Here is a 14,503-nt window from a genome sequence, read left to right as displayed (position 1 = left end):
AAATTAATAAATAGTAGAGACGCAGACGTCAATAGTAACAAGTGTGTCGACAGATTCCCTTCGTCGCTCCGCTCTTTGTTGCAGCCGGTGGCACGCGCAACCCCCACGCGCGCGGCCTTCTTCCTCATAATAGAGATGTAATTACCGAGCGATCAGAACTGTCAGAGAAAAGCAACACACAAAGGGAGTGTATTTGTTATTAAATGAAACTCCACCAGCATGTCGGCGCAGTGAGGACCGGGGTGCACACACCGTAAGGTGAGGACAGGCAGCATGTTTATGTCAGGTACAGCGCGGGTTTATTATTTATGGGACGTTTTGGCGATTAATTCTGTATTTGTGTTTATCTTTGTCATGCAAGGTCAATCTGTGCAAAAGCTGTTTGAACCCCGACGGGTTTTTAAAATAAAATGTATCTATTCATCTTTTTGTGGGGAAGTAGAGTGATTTTAATGTTGCACCAGCTCAGCACTGATTTGAACCCTAAAACACACTCACTGGACCTCCCGTCATTCAAACTGTCAAAACTGAAGCTTTGTATTTTCTTTTTTTTATGTATGTCTTCAGTTTTCTGCGAGTCCTGTTCAGCCTGTTTAACAAAAGGTTACACGAGTCTCCTGTGGGAATAGTAAAAAGAAGGAGGATAACCAGTGAAAAAACAGGACCAGAAAATGTGTTAGTCCATCACTCAATATGACAGGATACAGGAAAAGCATAAATCTTTAAAAGCTTTCATTTAAAAAAAAAAAAAGAACCTCCAAAACAGCTGGGCACTGTTGTTTTGGCAAACGTTACTCAAACAGGAGTAAATGCATTTGTTGGGAACTGTTTTCACGGCAGATTAATACACATTTGGTTTGATGGCTGCCTTTTGTTTCCTTCCTCTGTTCTTGATAAATGTTTGTTTCATGCTTCTTTACATGACAAAAGAATAAAAATACCACTCGGTATTCAGCGACTCCCTATTTCATTGTCATCACACCAGTGACACTCATTCTCTCTCTCCTCACACACACACACTTCACAAAAGAGCTGTAATTAAAGAGCTGTCAGAGAATCTATGAGAAAAGCCAGTTGTGGAGGGTGGGGGCTACATACAGCATCCTCTTCTCTCACACTCTTAATCAGGGCTGACTGACAAACACTCGCACGCACACACACACAGCTTTAATACAGCTTTAATTGGGGAAACATGGAGGGTATTTCAAGCAAAGAACATACACATTAGTGCCCTCAAGCACACAAATGCAGCGATCCCCTTGAATGGCAGCTGTCTTCCATTGCTCTCACATGCATGTTTTAACAATCATGCACACACTCCACCACATGAGCAGGGCGCGACGCAAACGCAAGGCGATTATTTCACGCTCGTCTCTTCAGTTTAATTATCACACGCTGCTATAAAAGCATAAACAAGGCGAGCTCATTAACGGCAAATGCATCACGGTGGCAGATCTCAGCTCGCTGCCAAACGGAGGGGGAGAGAGCGGAACAACTTTAGACAATGTTAAATTACACTAATGAACTTGCTCTGCCTAATATTAGCGACTCCACCAAACACGGAGAGGGAGAGGTGCACCATGGGGGAGTGGTGGACGGGAGAGTAATTTGTCACGAGGAGTTAACGCGGCGGGAGAGGAGACGGGGGGTTCAGGGGAGGGGAGGAGAGAGCAAAGGGAAAGAGAGGACAGGAGAGAAGTTAGCAACGGGAAGGAGAGGAGAGAAGTTAGCAAAGGGAAGGAGAGAGCAAAGGGAAGAGGAGGAGAGGAGATGGGAGTTCAGGGGAGGGTAGGAAAGGGGAGGTGGGGAGGGAAGGAAAGGAAAAGAGGGGAAAGGGAAGGAGAGGAGAGGAGAGAGAAAAGGAAAGGAGAGGAGAGAGAAAAGGAAAGGAGAGGAGAGAGAAAAGGGAAGGAGAGGAGAGAGCAAATGAGAGGAGGAGAGAGCAAAGGGAAGGAGAGGAGATGAGAGAGAAAAGGAAAGGAGAGGAGAGAGAAAAGGGAAGGAGAGGAGTTAGCAAAGGGAAGGAGAGGAGTTAGCAAAGGGAAGGAGAGGAGAGAGCAAATGAGAGGAGAGAGTAAAGGGAAGGAGAGGAGAAAGAAAAGGGAAGGAGAGGAGTTAGCAAAGGGAAGGAGAGGAGAGAGTAAAGGGAAGGAGAGGAGAGAGAAAAGGGAAGGAGAGGAGAGGGGAAAGGAGAGGAGAGGAGAGAGAAAAGGAGAGGAGAGAGAAAAGGGAAGGAGAGGAGAGAGAAAAGGGAAGGAGAGGAGATGAGAGAGAAAAGGAAAGGAGAGGAGAGAGAAAAGGGAAGGAGGAGTTAGCAAAGGGAAGGAGAGGAGAGAGCAAATGAGAGGAGAGGAGAGAGTAAAGGGAAGGAGAGGAGAAAGAAAAGGGAAGGAGAGGAGTTAGCAAAGGGAAGGAGAGGAGAGAGAAAATGAGAGGAGAGGAGAGAGTAAAGGGAAGGAGAGGAGAAAGAAAAGGGAAGGAGAGGAGAGAGCAAAGGGAAGGAGAGGAGAAGAGAGAGAAAAGGGGAGAGGAGAGGAGAGAGAAAAGGGGAGAGGAGAGAGAAAAGGGAAGGAGAGGAGTTAGCAAAGGGAAGGAGAGGAGAGAGCAAACGACTCTCCCTTCCACCACTCCCCCAGGGACTCGGCATGCTGGGTAGCGTAGTTGTGGGGGCCGAGGGAGGTCGAGGATGAGCTTTCACACAGACAATGATTGACCGATGAGTCTTGTCTTCCCTCCCACTGCCGGTTAAAGTCGAGGACGGAGGCCACGACGCCGGCTCGTCTGCTCACCACAGCCCGTGGCCGGTGAAGTGCGGGTGGACAGCTGGAGGTCAGAGGTCGCGCAGTGGCTAGTGAGCGGCTCCCAGGATTCTGCTGATGAGGCCAATTCTGGCCGACTTCACGCTCTTCTTGGTGCCAAACGTCATTTCAGTTACACTCGTCCAACTCTCCTACTGGCGGTTTGTTTCTTTCACCATTTAACTTTCGCTCAGTCCGTTCGTTTTGAATCTTTTCTCTGTCATTTGCCGACTCCTTTACTGTGAACTATTCACATTGCTTCCTGTCTCTGTAAATATATAAAAGAGAATGTAGTCATCTCACTGTAACCCTTTAATCCATTCTTTTTTTCTTTTACTCTTGCCAGCTTTAGCACAGATTTAACCAAATCCTCCTGTGGATACGACCCAGGCAGCGGGTCCTGTTTGTTCTCCAGCTTTCCTGGAACAAGACTCTCGCACGCTAAGTCAGTCACCAGTGTACGTACACGCCGAATGTGCCCGTCTCCGGTCTTTTCCTTTGGATATAGTTCATCATAAAGTACACCCCTCTGCTACACAAGCTAAAACTAACGCCGTCTGCGTGTAATGTCACGGTTTAGCTTCGTTTGCCACAAACAAAGCAGCCCCCCCCTCCTCGCTCCACCGGCGGTGTTCTACTTTTTAAATTTGTTTCCAGTGAGAAGTTTAGAGAGTGACTTTGCTGTCGTGAACATTTTCTGTTCTAATCACAGTTTAAATATGAAAATTCTAAACCGGTTCGGTATTTAAAGACAAATAGGCTTCCATAGGATATGAACGCCTCAATATCGGTTTTATTTATCTCAAGTTCCATCGCGATATTGAACCATATTATCGCACATCGTCCTCATATCGACCTATTGTACTTGTTAACATGTATTTGTCACCTTTGTGTTACTGTATTTAAATAACAATACACATATGCATAATATATTTGTTTGTACATATATTTGCGTGTCCCTGGTCACACTATGAATATATTTCTTTCTTCCCTCTGGCGAAGACGCAGCAAAACCAGGTAAAACAATCTTCACTAAGCAAGTCAAGTAGAGGAGATGGAGTTCTCTGGGCGATGCTTACTTATTCCTCTCACACAATAAACAAGCAGAAGGTCACACGGTTTGTTTTTTTCCTCACCGATTGCCCGAGGGAGACTGCGGCGATTGCGGATCTGATGTGTTGTGATGTACACATACTGTACGAGCGTGCAATGTCAAACATCAACGGTGCTTCTCTCCGCCCTAAACATGCGAGAGAGCAAGGATGTCGTGCAACGCGGTGCAACGGCAACACGAGGAGCGGCAGGCCTATCGTTATGCATTCACGTCCTCAGATGAAGTTCAGGAAACTGTAAACGACACGGGTAAACATAGTACATGTCAATGAGCGTGTGTTCGTAACAATAATTGCTTCGCATAATTAACACATGGGAAGTGACATGTAACGTGAGGAAACACAATCCATTTTTCAATCTATTTTTCCAAGAAATGCAGCAGCCAAGAGCTAAAGTCAGGCTTTGGTAGAGAATATTTGAGAGACATACTGTATTGCTAGACAGCTGTGGATTTCTTTTGATAAATGCTTGGGAAAAAAAAAAAAAATGATTTCAAGAATGTGAAAAAGTTAAACTGCTGTGAGGCAGAGGGAGCAGAGCGCATGCACATTGTAGTGCTGATGGAGTTTGTGGAGGACTGTGGGGGAAGATGGGGAAAGATGGTGCGATGGACCCCGGGACACCAGAACAGGTCTACTGAAGTCAATGCGGCTTTAAAAAGTGCCTCCACAGATCCCCCAAAAATTTACAAATTTGGCTCCCTCCAATAAAACCACATGAAACAAATAGATCTGTAAATACACACAGACCGTCACGCACATTTTTTGTTTTTTAATCGATTCAGGCTGAGAGAGAGCGCGTCCCCTCATTTGCATAAATACATTCACCTTCGGGCAATTTGCATGTTGATGAACTTGTGCTCATGCAACAGATTCACAGATAAGGGAGCGATGAAGAGATCAGAGGAACGGAGCAGACACGCAGACAAAGTGGCTTGTCTTTTTGAGGAGGTACACATGCTAACGTCAAGCAAGGCTAATGGGAGTTCGCGTCACTTATTACAAGTGGGGGTGATGACACAGAGAAGCTGTAAGAGACAAACAAAGAGATTTCAAAGTAAAAGCCTCCCAACCATGTCATCCACTGTTTTCAACTGAAAGAATGAAAGTAAAGCCACAAAGAGCTTTGATTCATTTGAATTTTTCAACAAATTGTTGGCTTCCTTACTTCAAGTTCAATTAGAGCTTTCACTAGAGGACTGAATCCACAGAATGAATCTCCACTGGTAGAACATGTTTGATCATAAAAGTATCTTTTCGCTGAGTCATGCGCGGGAAGGTGACTGAGCTCCCACTTGAGGGGGGAAGGGTTTTTATATTCAGCCATTTCAGGACTTAAACTGGTGGTAACACGGTTACCACATCTTGTCTTGGAGACTTTGTAATCTATCGGAGACTCTTGAAATCATGCCGGGTTGATTCTGTTAAGACATGTCAGCTGCCTTTCGAAACAGCTGATCATTCTATTTCTTCCCCCGGGTATATCGCTTCATTTACTTCCATCAAATGTGCCCTTTAAAGAGTCCCCCCCCCCCAAAAAAAAGTTAGGTTACATGGAGAGAGAAAACGGGGAGGAGTAGGAGGAGAACATTGTGGGAAAATGGCTTTGACCTGAGGGCAACAAATCAAGTCTCCACCACTGTGCTAAAAGATATAGCAGGTAATGGACAGCGAGGATATGGTCATAAAACTGGCACATTATCTCTGTGAATGTACAGTATGTGTGTGTTTCCCCTCTAGCTGACAGATATAGGAGGAGCTATAGCAGTCGCTTTAAAGAAGCAGAGAGAAGGTGACAAGAGACAGTGGTGCGAGACAGACAGATCAGCTCTGTCTGAACACTGCTGACCCTGTACTGCAAACAATCATTCTGTTAGAAACACTGCGCCGAGGTAAAGAAAAAAACTCCCTGCTTCCCTTATCTCTCCTCCCATTGGCTTAACAAATACCCCACCAACTACTGGGGCTGGATATCACTGCTCATTATCAAGTCGTATCGAAACTTCTCCAGTCAAACGATCATTTTTGTGCCCAGATCTAGAGCAAAAAATTGTATTGGCATTGTTTTTGCTTGCAGCCAATCAGCACAAGCATCCATGATTGGTACCGGCAACGCTATTTATGAAATGATACCCAGCCCTATGAACTACTCACGTCCCTGTATCGGATAGCCGGAGCAACAGCTTAAGTGTTTTCTTTCCCCTTTTTGGGAAGGTTACAAATAGATTTGTTCATTTTGCACGAAATTAATCAAGTACAATTAGTGCCGGTAATGTAATGAATTGGTGATCTCAAAAGAAACATACAAAACACATTGAGAGGGAGAGAAAAACAATAAAGAAACAATAAAAAATGATCGTAAAATAGGCTTCTCCAACATGGGATTTGTGTCGGGAGTGAAACGGTAATATTGGTAAATCTGTACCGGTCGCTGCAACATCTGGCCTGTTGTGAAGAGAGCCCAACCTTTATCCAACTGCACAACACTGTGGATAACCCTGCATCTGATAAGCGCTGATAGGTCATTTTGGAAGAGACGAGAGGCCATTGTTCCCAAAACAGATGCGGTGTCGACAGCGGGGCGAAAAACAATCCGGTAACACAAGATAAAAGCTATCTGTGATCTCATTAGAGGTGTTAATGTCAAGCTAGCGAGGTATAAAATGGCTCTGCCCCAACTATGATGACGGGCCACTTATGGAACAAGATACAGTAAAAATGTCAAGTCATTTCTTTATGTCTGTGCCGGGGTGTGGCGGCGGCTTGGGAGGACTTTGCCTCTTCATTTTGTCAATTTATTGTCTCTAAACAGAGAAAAGACACACACACACAAATACACTCCGATGTGCACAAACTTACAGTAAATCTGTTTCTTTTTCACACGCAGAATACAACAACAGGCACCGTCACACTCGCACACTCGCCCTCTCTATCGGCAAGTTTGCTCCGTCACGATCACACGCTAACTTTCCCTGACATTCACACCCCCGCACACACACACACACACACACACTCTCTCTCCATCCTCTCTCTCTCTCTCTCCATCCACTCTCTCTCTCCATCCATTTGGATGCAGCGGGTGGGTCCTCGCCTCCCTCTGGGTGACGGGATGGTCGGTCAGCACCAAGGTTAGCCAAGAACACGGCCATTGTACGAAAGGCGTGCTTCGATGAGACCTCGCTCTGCACACTGCACTCGTGGGCCGCGACAACGCCACGTTTGTATGAAAAATCTATTTTAAAACGATATGAATACATTTATTGTTTTTGACAACATGAAAAAGAGGTGGTGGGAAAGCAGCACTGCTAATTAACACCACGGTTGTGTGTTTGAGTACGAGCTGCGCTAACAATCACCAACACGTTCACATCCCCCCCGACAGCCGAGTGGAATGACAATCGGTAATGGCGGTGTCACGGAAGAATCAAGCCGTGAAAAGCGAACGTTGCTTCGTGTTGTGTTATCTAGTTCTGACACGTGAACTCAAAACGATCGCAGAAAGTTGAGTGTCAAGAAAACTGTCTCCTCATTAAAGGAAACGTTGCAGATTTTCATCCGGCTCTGCGTCACCGCGCTGTGGGTGCAGAGCAAAGACTCCTGCTGCCTGGCAGAGGAAACATAACTAAGACCTTTCAAAACAAGTGTGCCCGAACACTGAAAATACGACTGACACAAGGAAAAAGGATGATTTGATTGACTGGCGGATGGGAGGGTGAGTGGACGGACGGACGGACAGAAAGCAGATCACTCACCGTCAATCCTGCTGACGAGCTCCTCCAGGGCCTTGACTTTCCTCTGGATGCCTGGCTGGGCAAAGGTGTAGTTGTCCTGAGGAGAAAAAAAACCAGACCGAGTCAATATGGACAGAGGCTCCATTTAACAACGGTGGGTCTGTGTAATGTCCAACGTTCATACTTTGAAGCATTTTAGCTGATTCCAAAAAATGAACGAATGCAGGAGTTAATTAAATCAGTATGAGCAACAACGAGGAGGACGAAGGTCCCACTGCAGCCTGAAATGACCAGATGAACAAAAAAGGTGCAAGAGCAAGCATTACAAACAAGAGCTAATGAGATCAAGTAGAAATCTGTATTACAGGAATATTTCTCACATTCCTCCGTAACTTCTTCACTTCAGTAAAGTGCAGGAGCCGTTTAAAAGGTTTCAAGTGTTTGCCAGGGCTCATTTCACACCTCGCACAAAAGCCCGGAGGCTCCTTTTAAAAACAGCAAACAGAGAAAATAGGCCACCTAACGAACACCGGCGTGACAGCGCGGCGGCCTTGAAGACAAAAAGAGATGGCTGGCTGTGATTGTGGCTGAATAACAGAGCAGGGCGAGCCGTGAATATGGGTCCCGGCCTCGGATTGTTGGTCTGAAGTGGAGGAATCGTAAAAAATATCCCAAAGAGCTGAAGCCCTTCATTTCACTATTGTCCCCTTCAAGTGGTTGGTGTGCCTCATGTGGACGGCATGAGACCAGCTGGTGGATAAAGAGTGCTCGTAATAACTCCCTCCATTGTGTGCACAGAAGATATCATGATTAGATATTATATTACGTATTTATTAACACTGACTATGAAGGCTTCGACACACCGGGGACATTTGTTTTTGTGTGTGTGTATTATTATGCAAGTCAATTTGTTTCTTTGAACTGTTGTTTTCCTCATGAATACTCACCAAGAGAATGAATATTTCACGATGTTCTGAGCTTTCGCACCACAAATAAAAAGGCATCGGCCTCTGACGTTGTGTGGAGCGGACATATTGAAAACGTGCAAGACCGGGGGAGGCTCCGCACCGCCGACCGAGACGGAAAACTTTCCTCCTTTGGCTTCGAAAGCAAGAAGAGGCGAGACCGAGTGATGAGTGGCGCCGTGGTGAACACATGTGGTGATACATGTTGACATTTTAGCACAGAACATGACTCCGCAGAATTATTTTGGGACTATATTGGGATATATAATAACTGAACAGACAATAACTGAACCTGGAGCACATGATGAAGATAGGGGGGGAGGGGGAGGGGGGCGTCTGTGGGTTGAACTTGCAGAATTCAATACATGTGAGAATGCGCGTGTGTGTGACACACACACACACACAGATTACGTTTCCTTGAGGGGTCATTTCAGTGTGGCTGGAGAACAGCTGATGTGGCAAACTATCCAACACAGAGCGAGAGAGAGAGAGAGAGAGAGAGAGCGAGAGAGAGAGAGAGAGAGCGAGAGAGAGAGAGAGAGCGCGAGAGAGCGATTTAGCACTAAACAGCTCCAGTTGTCCTTCAGGCTCAGCAGAACCAAGGCCCACGTGTCCTCCTGAGTCCATCAGAGGCGGGCGGGGTAGAAACCGCATTCTCTCTTTTTGTATTATGACTGCATCTATTGCATCACTTTTTGTCATCCCTTCCTAGCTGAGGCTAAAATCTGATTTTTATTTTTCTCCCATCATCCTGCTTGTTGTTGTTCATCCTATATGTATACATCGTCTTTCTCGTCTCCCTTCTTTTCCCACCACCCCGTGTTCATGTGGTTAGGAGCTAAGCGAGTGTGAGGCCCAGTACAAGTAATTACATTTGCATTATTGAAGCTGCTGGCATTAATCATCTCTCTCCCTCCCTCCCTCTCTCCCTCCCTACAATTCAAATAGTCTCTAGACCTCTGCTCACATTCTCTTCTTCTTTTTCCTCCCCGTCAGCGTCTTTATTGCTTTTGAATCCGTCTTATTCTCCCCGCTCTCTGTTTGGTCTCACATTCACATTCTCTGTGTGGCAGCTATCTTTGCGTCTATCAAACTTGTAAAAGCACTGCTCGTACAAAACACAAATGTTTTTAAAAAGGTATGACTCATCATTATTTTTGTACGTTGGTGATTCGATGCAGCCGGTTTCTTCTTTTAGCTTCTACATCTTCATCCACATCTCCCTTTTCCACAGAATCGCAACAAAAAATGAAAAAGACAGGAATGCATTTGAGGGTCAGGAGGTTCATACTTTCGTTCATCTCTCTCCCCTCTTCTTTCCTTTCCTCTCTTCTGTGAATTTGCATATTCTCTCTTTCCACACCGATCATTTCCCTCTGAATCTCGCTCTGCTCCCCTCCACTTTCTTCATTTAGAATCCCTCCCTCCGCTCATTTCTTCCCTTCCTCAATGGCTCGTCTCCTCTCCCACCTTCTGCTCTCCGTCTCTTTGTCTATTTCCATCACTTTGGTGGTGCTAATGAGGCTAGACTTGACTAAGTGTTGTGAACATGCTATTATGTGTCCTCTGCTTTGTTTTGTTCCCTGGTGTTTCATTTCCTTCCATGCTGCACTGCATTTGATTTTGGTGACTGATTGTTGTTTAGTTCTTTAATTTGAGACACATTTGTGACAAGGTTGAGACGCTAAAAGGAAGTGAGCCTTAACTCATTTTTCTTCTTCTGCGTTCACATTTATTCCTTTTCCCTTTCCGTCTTAACTGCGTCTCCTATTTCCTCTCACCTCCTTTGTCCCATTTTCTATTTCCTCCCCTCTCACGCCCGTCCCTCACTCACTTCCTCTCAAATCCAATATGTCGGATCTTTGATCAGCTGAGGCAACAAGAGGAAATCAAACTCGTACGCCTTCATTATTCATACGCTCTCCTCTTCTCCCGCCACATCTGACCGGGCGACTGAGTCGAGCTTGCCCCCGTGTTCACCTGCTTTAACGAACAGACGCGTCGCCAACATGAATTCGCCATCTCTCTTTCTCGGCCAGGTGTCAACAGCCTCTCGTTCTCTCCTCCTTTTGTCCACTCGCTCTGTCGCTCTCGCTCTCAGTCCACTGAATCAATAGCTCTTCACCTCTCAGTCCATTCTATTAGAGACAACAATGGCTCCATGCCAGACTAAGATTGCCCTCCTATTGTGGCACAGGATGTCTATCAGCAAGTTGGACAGAATCAACACAACAACGCTGTGAGGGAGTGTGAGAGAGAGACAGAGAGAGAGAGAGAGAGACGTGACGACAGAGGAGAGAGAGCGATGACAGGTCAAGATAAAGGGCAGACAATAAACTGAAGGACAGGGCAATGATCTGTCATCCTCTGGTACGTCTGTGTGTGTGTGTGTGTGTGTGTGTGTGTGTGTGTGTGTGTGTGTGTGTGTGTGTGTGTGTGTGTGTGTGAGAAAGAGAAGCTGAAAGTGATTGTGTGAGAGAGACGACAGGTTGTGATAAGGTGTAGACAAAGGTGTGGACAATTACAGTTGTTCAGAGCTACAGGAGGAGCGGCCAGATTTCATTCTGTTGCTTTAGTGCACGTTTGCGTCCAGCTCCCGGGTCGCTGCACTGGAATGTGTAATGGCAGCACAGGAGGGGAGCTGGTCCATACGTTTGAGACACAGCAGAGGGATGAAGGTACAGCACAGCGGCTACAATTTATTCTGAGGGGGACATTAATGAGACATGAATAAACAGGCTGTTGTTATTATAAGCATATGGAATCTGGAGTTTTTGTTTTGATGTTTTGTGAGGTCAACCACCGAAATCGAAATCAGTTCATCCCCGAGTCCAACGCGGACGTTTGTTCCACCTTTGAAGAAACTCGCTCCGGGCGTTCACAAAGATTTCACATTCACAAGAAAGGCCCGGACTACTGACGTGGACGGGAAAATCAACAGGAACTAAATAAGACGAGGTGAGGGGCAGATGTACAAAGCCGGTCACCGGGTTTTCTCCAATTCCCCTCCCCAATTACAGAAACCGTGTTTCTCATTTATGTGACATTTAAGAAACCAGGTCAGAGCTGAAGGCAGAGTATAAAACCTGCCTCATGCGAATGCAAAACCCCGACATCAGCCTCAAGCGTCTCTTGGACAATTAAATGTGAGACATCATTTTCTAAAGACAAGGAAACATCTCCCACGCCTTTCAGTCGCCGCATTCAAAGCATTTACGCCGTGAAGTGGCCCGTTTACCCGAGAGCGAACCAATGCCGACTGCTCAGAAGATCAAATGTAAAAGCTTTCTTGTTATATCCGCAAGGAAGTGCAAGGAAGTAAGAGTTGCAGAGAGATCAACCTGCACTTTGAGACTGCCTTGGTGGATGAGTTGTGGAGCATAAAGAAACCTTGCCGTGCCTTTCATGACCCCTGATGCGATCAGCACCACTTGTCCCTCTGCTAATGATGTTTTCACCCAGCAGAAGGCTGCACACGCTTTCCTTTATGCCATTCTTATTGCATGAATGCAAAAAAAAAAAAGCAGCCGTTACTGCCACCATGGCCACTGAAGTGCATGTGAACGAGTTTCGCCAACACGTAAGAAAGATGAAGAGGGAGGCGCAGTGGTTCAAGTGGAGCTGAAAAAATGTCATATTGTGCACCAATTAAACAATAAATAAAAACAAATGACAAAAAAATCAATGACTTGATATATTTACATGGAAATCCAATTATCTTTTCTTCCTATGAAACAAAATAATATAAGTCTGCTCACGTGAGCTATAGTACCAAAGACATCATGACTTCCATCCATCAATCTGAAACTTTTAGCGATGACAGAGGTGCGTGTGGGCGGAGCCACAGTCCTCCGCAGCTCTGCCGGCCAGTTTTTTTTTAGGGATTTAAATCCCTCTTGTGCGCGTACGCCGCTCAAATATTCCGCTTCACGAGGGAATACGTCGCAGCGCGGAAGCTAAAGGCTAACTTCTAACTTCCGGTACACACCGGGACTTTCAGGTCAACGGCGAGTCGTTACACACTTACACGCACACCAGTGAGACTTGGAAGACAGACAATACAAACACATGCACATGTACAAACAAGCTGTCAAGCATCTCGCACACACACACCAGCTGGCAGATCAGATCAGTGTGTGTGTGTGTCGGATTGAGTGACAGCCCCCTGTGACAGCGGGGACCCTTGAGGGAACCAGAACAGGACACGCCGTCTGGTTCGGTCAGGCTACCGTCTGCTAGACGTCGGTCCTTGGACCCCTGTTCCCATTCGACGGAGACCCCATCTCTAGCTGGCGCCGTGGAAACAGATGGTTACCTTGACAATGAGCGGGCACAGTCCAAGGGAGGGGCTGGAGGCAGGAGGAGAGGGAGCTGCAGAGCATTGCATCTGTGTTTTACATGAAGTTAACGTTGATTATTTATCGTGTTGGCACCTGATTCAAGACATGAAACGGAATTGAAAACCAGCCAAATATTATTTTTGCTCGGTCATCTCTGATAGCGTTCCAGTCAAAAAGTCGTGAATAAAGACATCCTTGACGTTCTGCACTCTGTGGCTATAAATAAGAATGGCTCTGAAGTGGAATTAAAGGCTACTACAGCCGAGAGTGAATAACATCTGCTCACAACTTTGCGTCGGGTCAGGAAAGTTTTCCTGTTGAACTCGGCATTTGTCGAGACCGCCGCCGAAAATATAACAACTTCAGATCCTGAGGTGAAATTACATTTCTCAAAAAACACATTTAAGAGCCTCCCGCCGTAAATAGGCGTATGTGCATAATTAACATAAAAGGCAGGTTTTCATCTGCTGGCTTTAAAAACGGAGAGCCCTTGGGGATGTGCTGCAGGAATCATGGACTTTTATTTTTTGACTTAATTTTCCCCTCTGGGCATGGCAGGTGAAGACACTGGCTCAGACTGGAGCTGCTACATACTGAGAGTGAGAGAGTCGTGAGCGCTCCCAGCTACCTTACAAAGACTTTCTGTTTTTACTGCTGAGTTTACTGATGTATTACGGGTTTGGGGGTTAACGGGACATGTTTAAATCAACAACACGGCATTAGGCAGAGATGACGGTTCCATTTCAATTCATCCCAAATGGCAGCTATGGAGCCGTTTTATCAAGTTAAATTAGCCAGCGGCGCCGTCCAGTTTAGCACGAGTACGAGCCTAATGGGCTGCTGGAGAGACCGGGGCAACGTCGAGGTCGCCTTACCGTTGAGGTGCGTCTCAGATTGGCAGGCGTACCGATCTGTAGAAATTTTTTGTTATGTTGAAATGTTTTTATACATATTTTTTGTCCATGTATTTTAGGTTAAGCTGCCATTTGAATGCACTGTTATTCTAAGGGAATGATGATAGTTTATCGGTTTAGAGGCAGAGTCATGGATAAAAGCACTTGGATCACATGGCTGGATGATCATTTCCAGTTCAGTGCCGTGCTTTTTGTTTTTTGCATCTTGTCAGAACTAGATGTGGCCAACGTGTACAGCCTGTTAAGACGTGTAAACGGGGGTTGGGGGGTAAATGCTTGTCCATTTAACAGTGCCTTAAAGGTCGTGTCAGGACAGAAGAATGGCTGTCTTCACCCATTTAGCCCTGAAACTGTCACTCACTGTCTGCTAACGCGATGTGGGGGAAGTGTGAGACATGTGGTTCACTGGTGTGTGTGTGTGTGTGTGTGTGTGTGGTCCTGGATGTCAGCCTGACGACACAGATTTAATTTCATCAATAAAACACACACACACACACACACACACAAATGTCGCTCCCCAGCCGTTAAAAGGGGTCATCCAAAGATTCTCCACATTTTAGTGCTTCTTGAAGTGTGACGATTAACGGGAAATAAAACATCCTCCTAAACAACTCATTTGTACAGCTGGGACACCTACGCACCT

At 45.9% G+C, this 14,503-nt stretch overlaps 1 protein-coding gene across 3 annotated transcripts in view; it reads right to left on the bottom strand.

Annotated features, from left to right (window-relative positions):
• The window catches only part of tbc1d22a (TBC1 domain family, member 22a), an 89,585-nt gene that overhangs the window by 26,424 nt on the left and 48,658 nt on the right, over positions 1–14,503 (bottom strand). For all 3 annotated transcript variants that reach the window (XM_079294432.1, XM_079294434.1, XM_079294433.1), the window contains one exon: positions 7,663–7,738. In XM_079294432.1, coding sequence (XP_079150558.1) covers positions 7,663–7,738 — 76 coding nt within the window. The remainder of the gene's footprint in view (positions 1–7,662; positions 7,739–14,503) is intronic.

This window comes from Melanostigma gelatinosum (assembly GCF_949748355.1).
Source record: "Melanostigma gelatinosum genome assembly, chromosome: 22".
Classification (NCBI taxonomy): domain Eukaryota; kingdom Metazoa; phylum Chordata; class Actinopteri; order Perciformes; family Zoarcidae; genus Melanostigma; species Melanostigma gelatinosum.
This window is presented reverse-complemented; position numbering and strand designations above follow the sequence as displayed.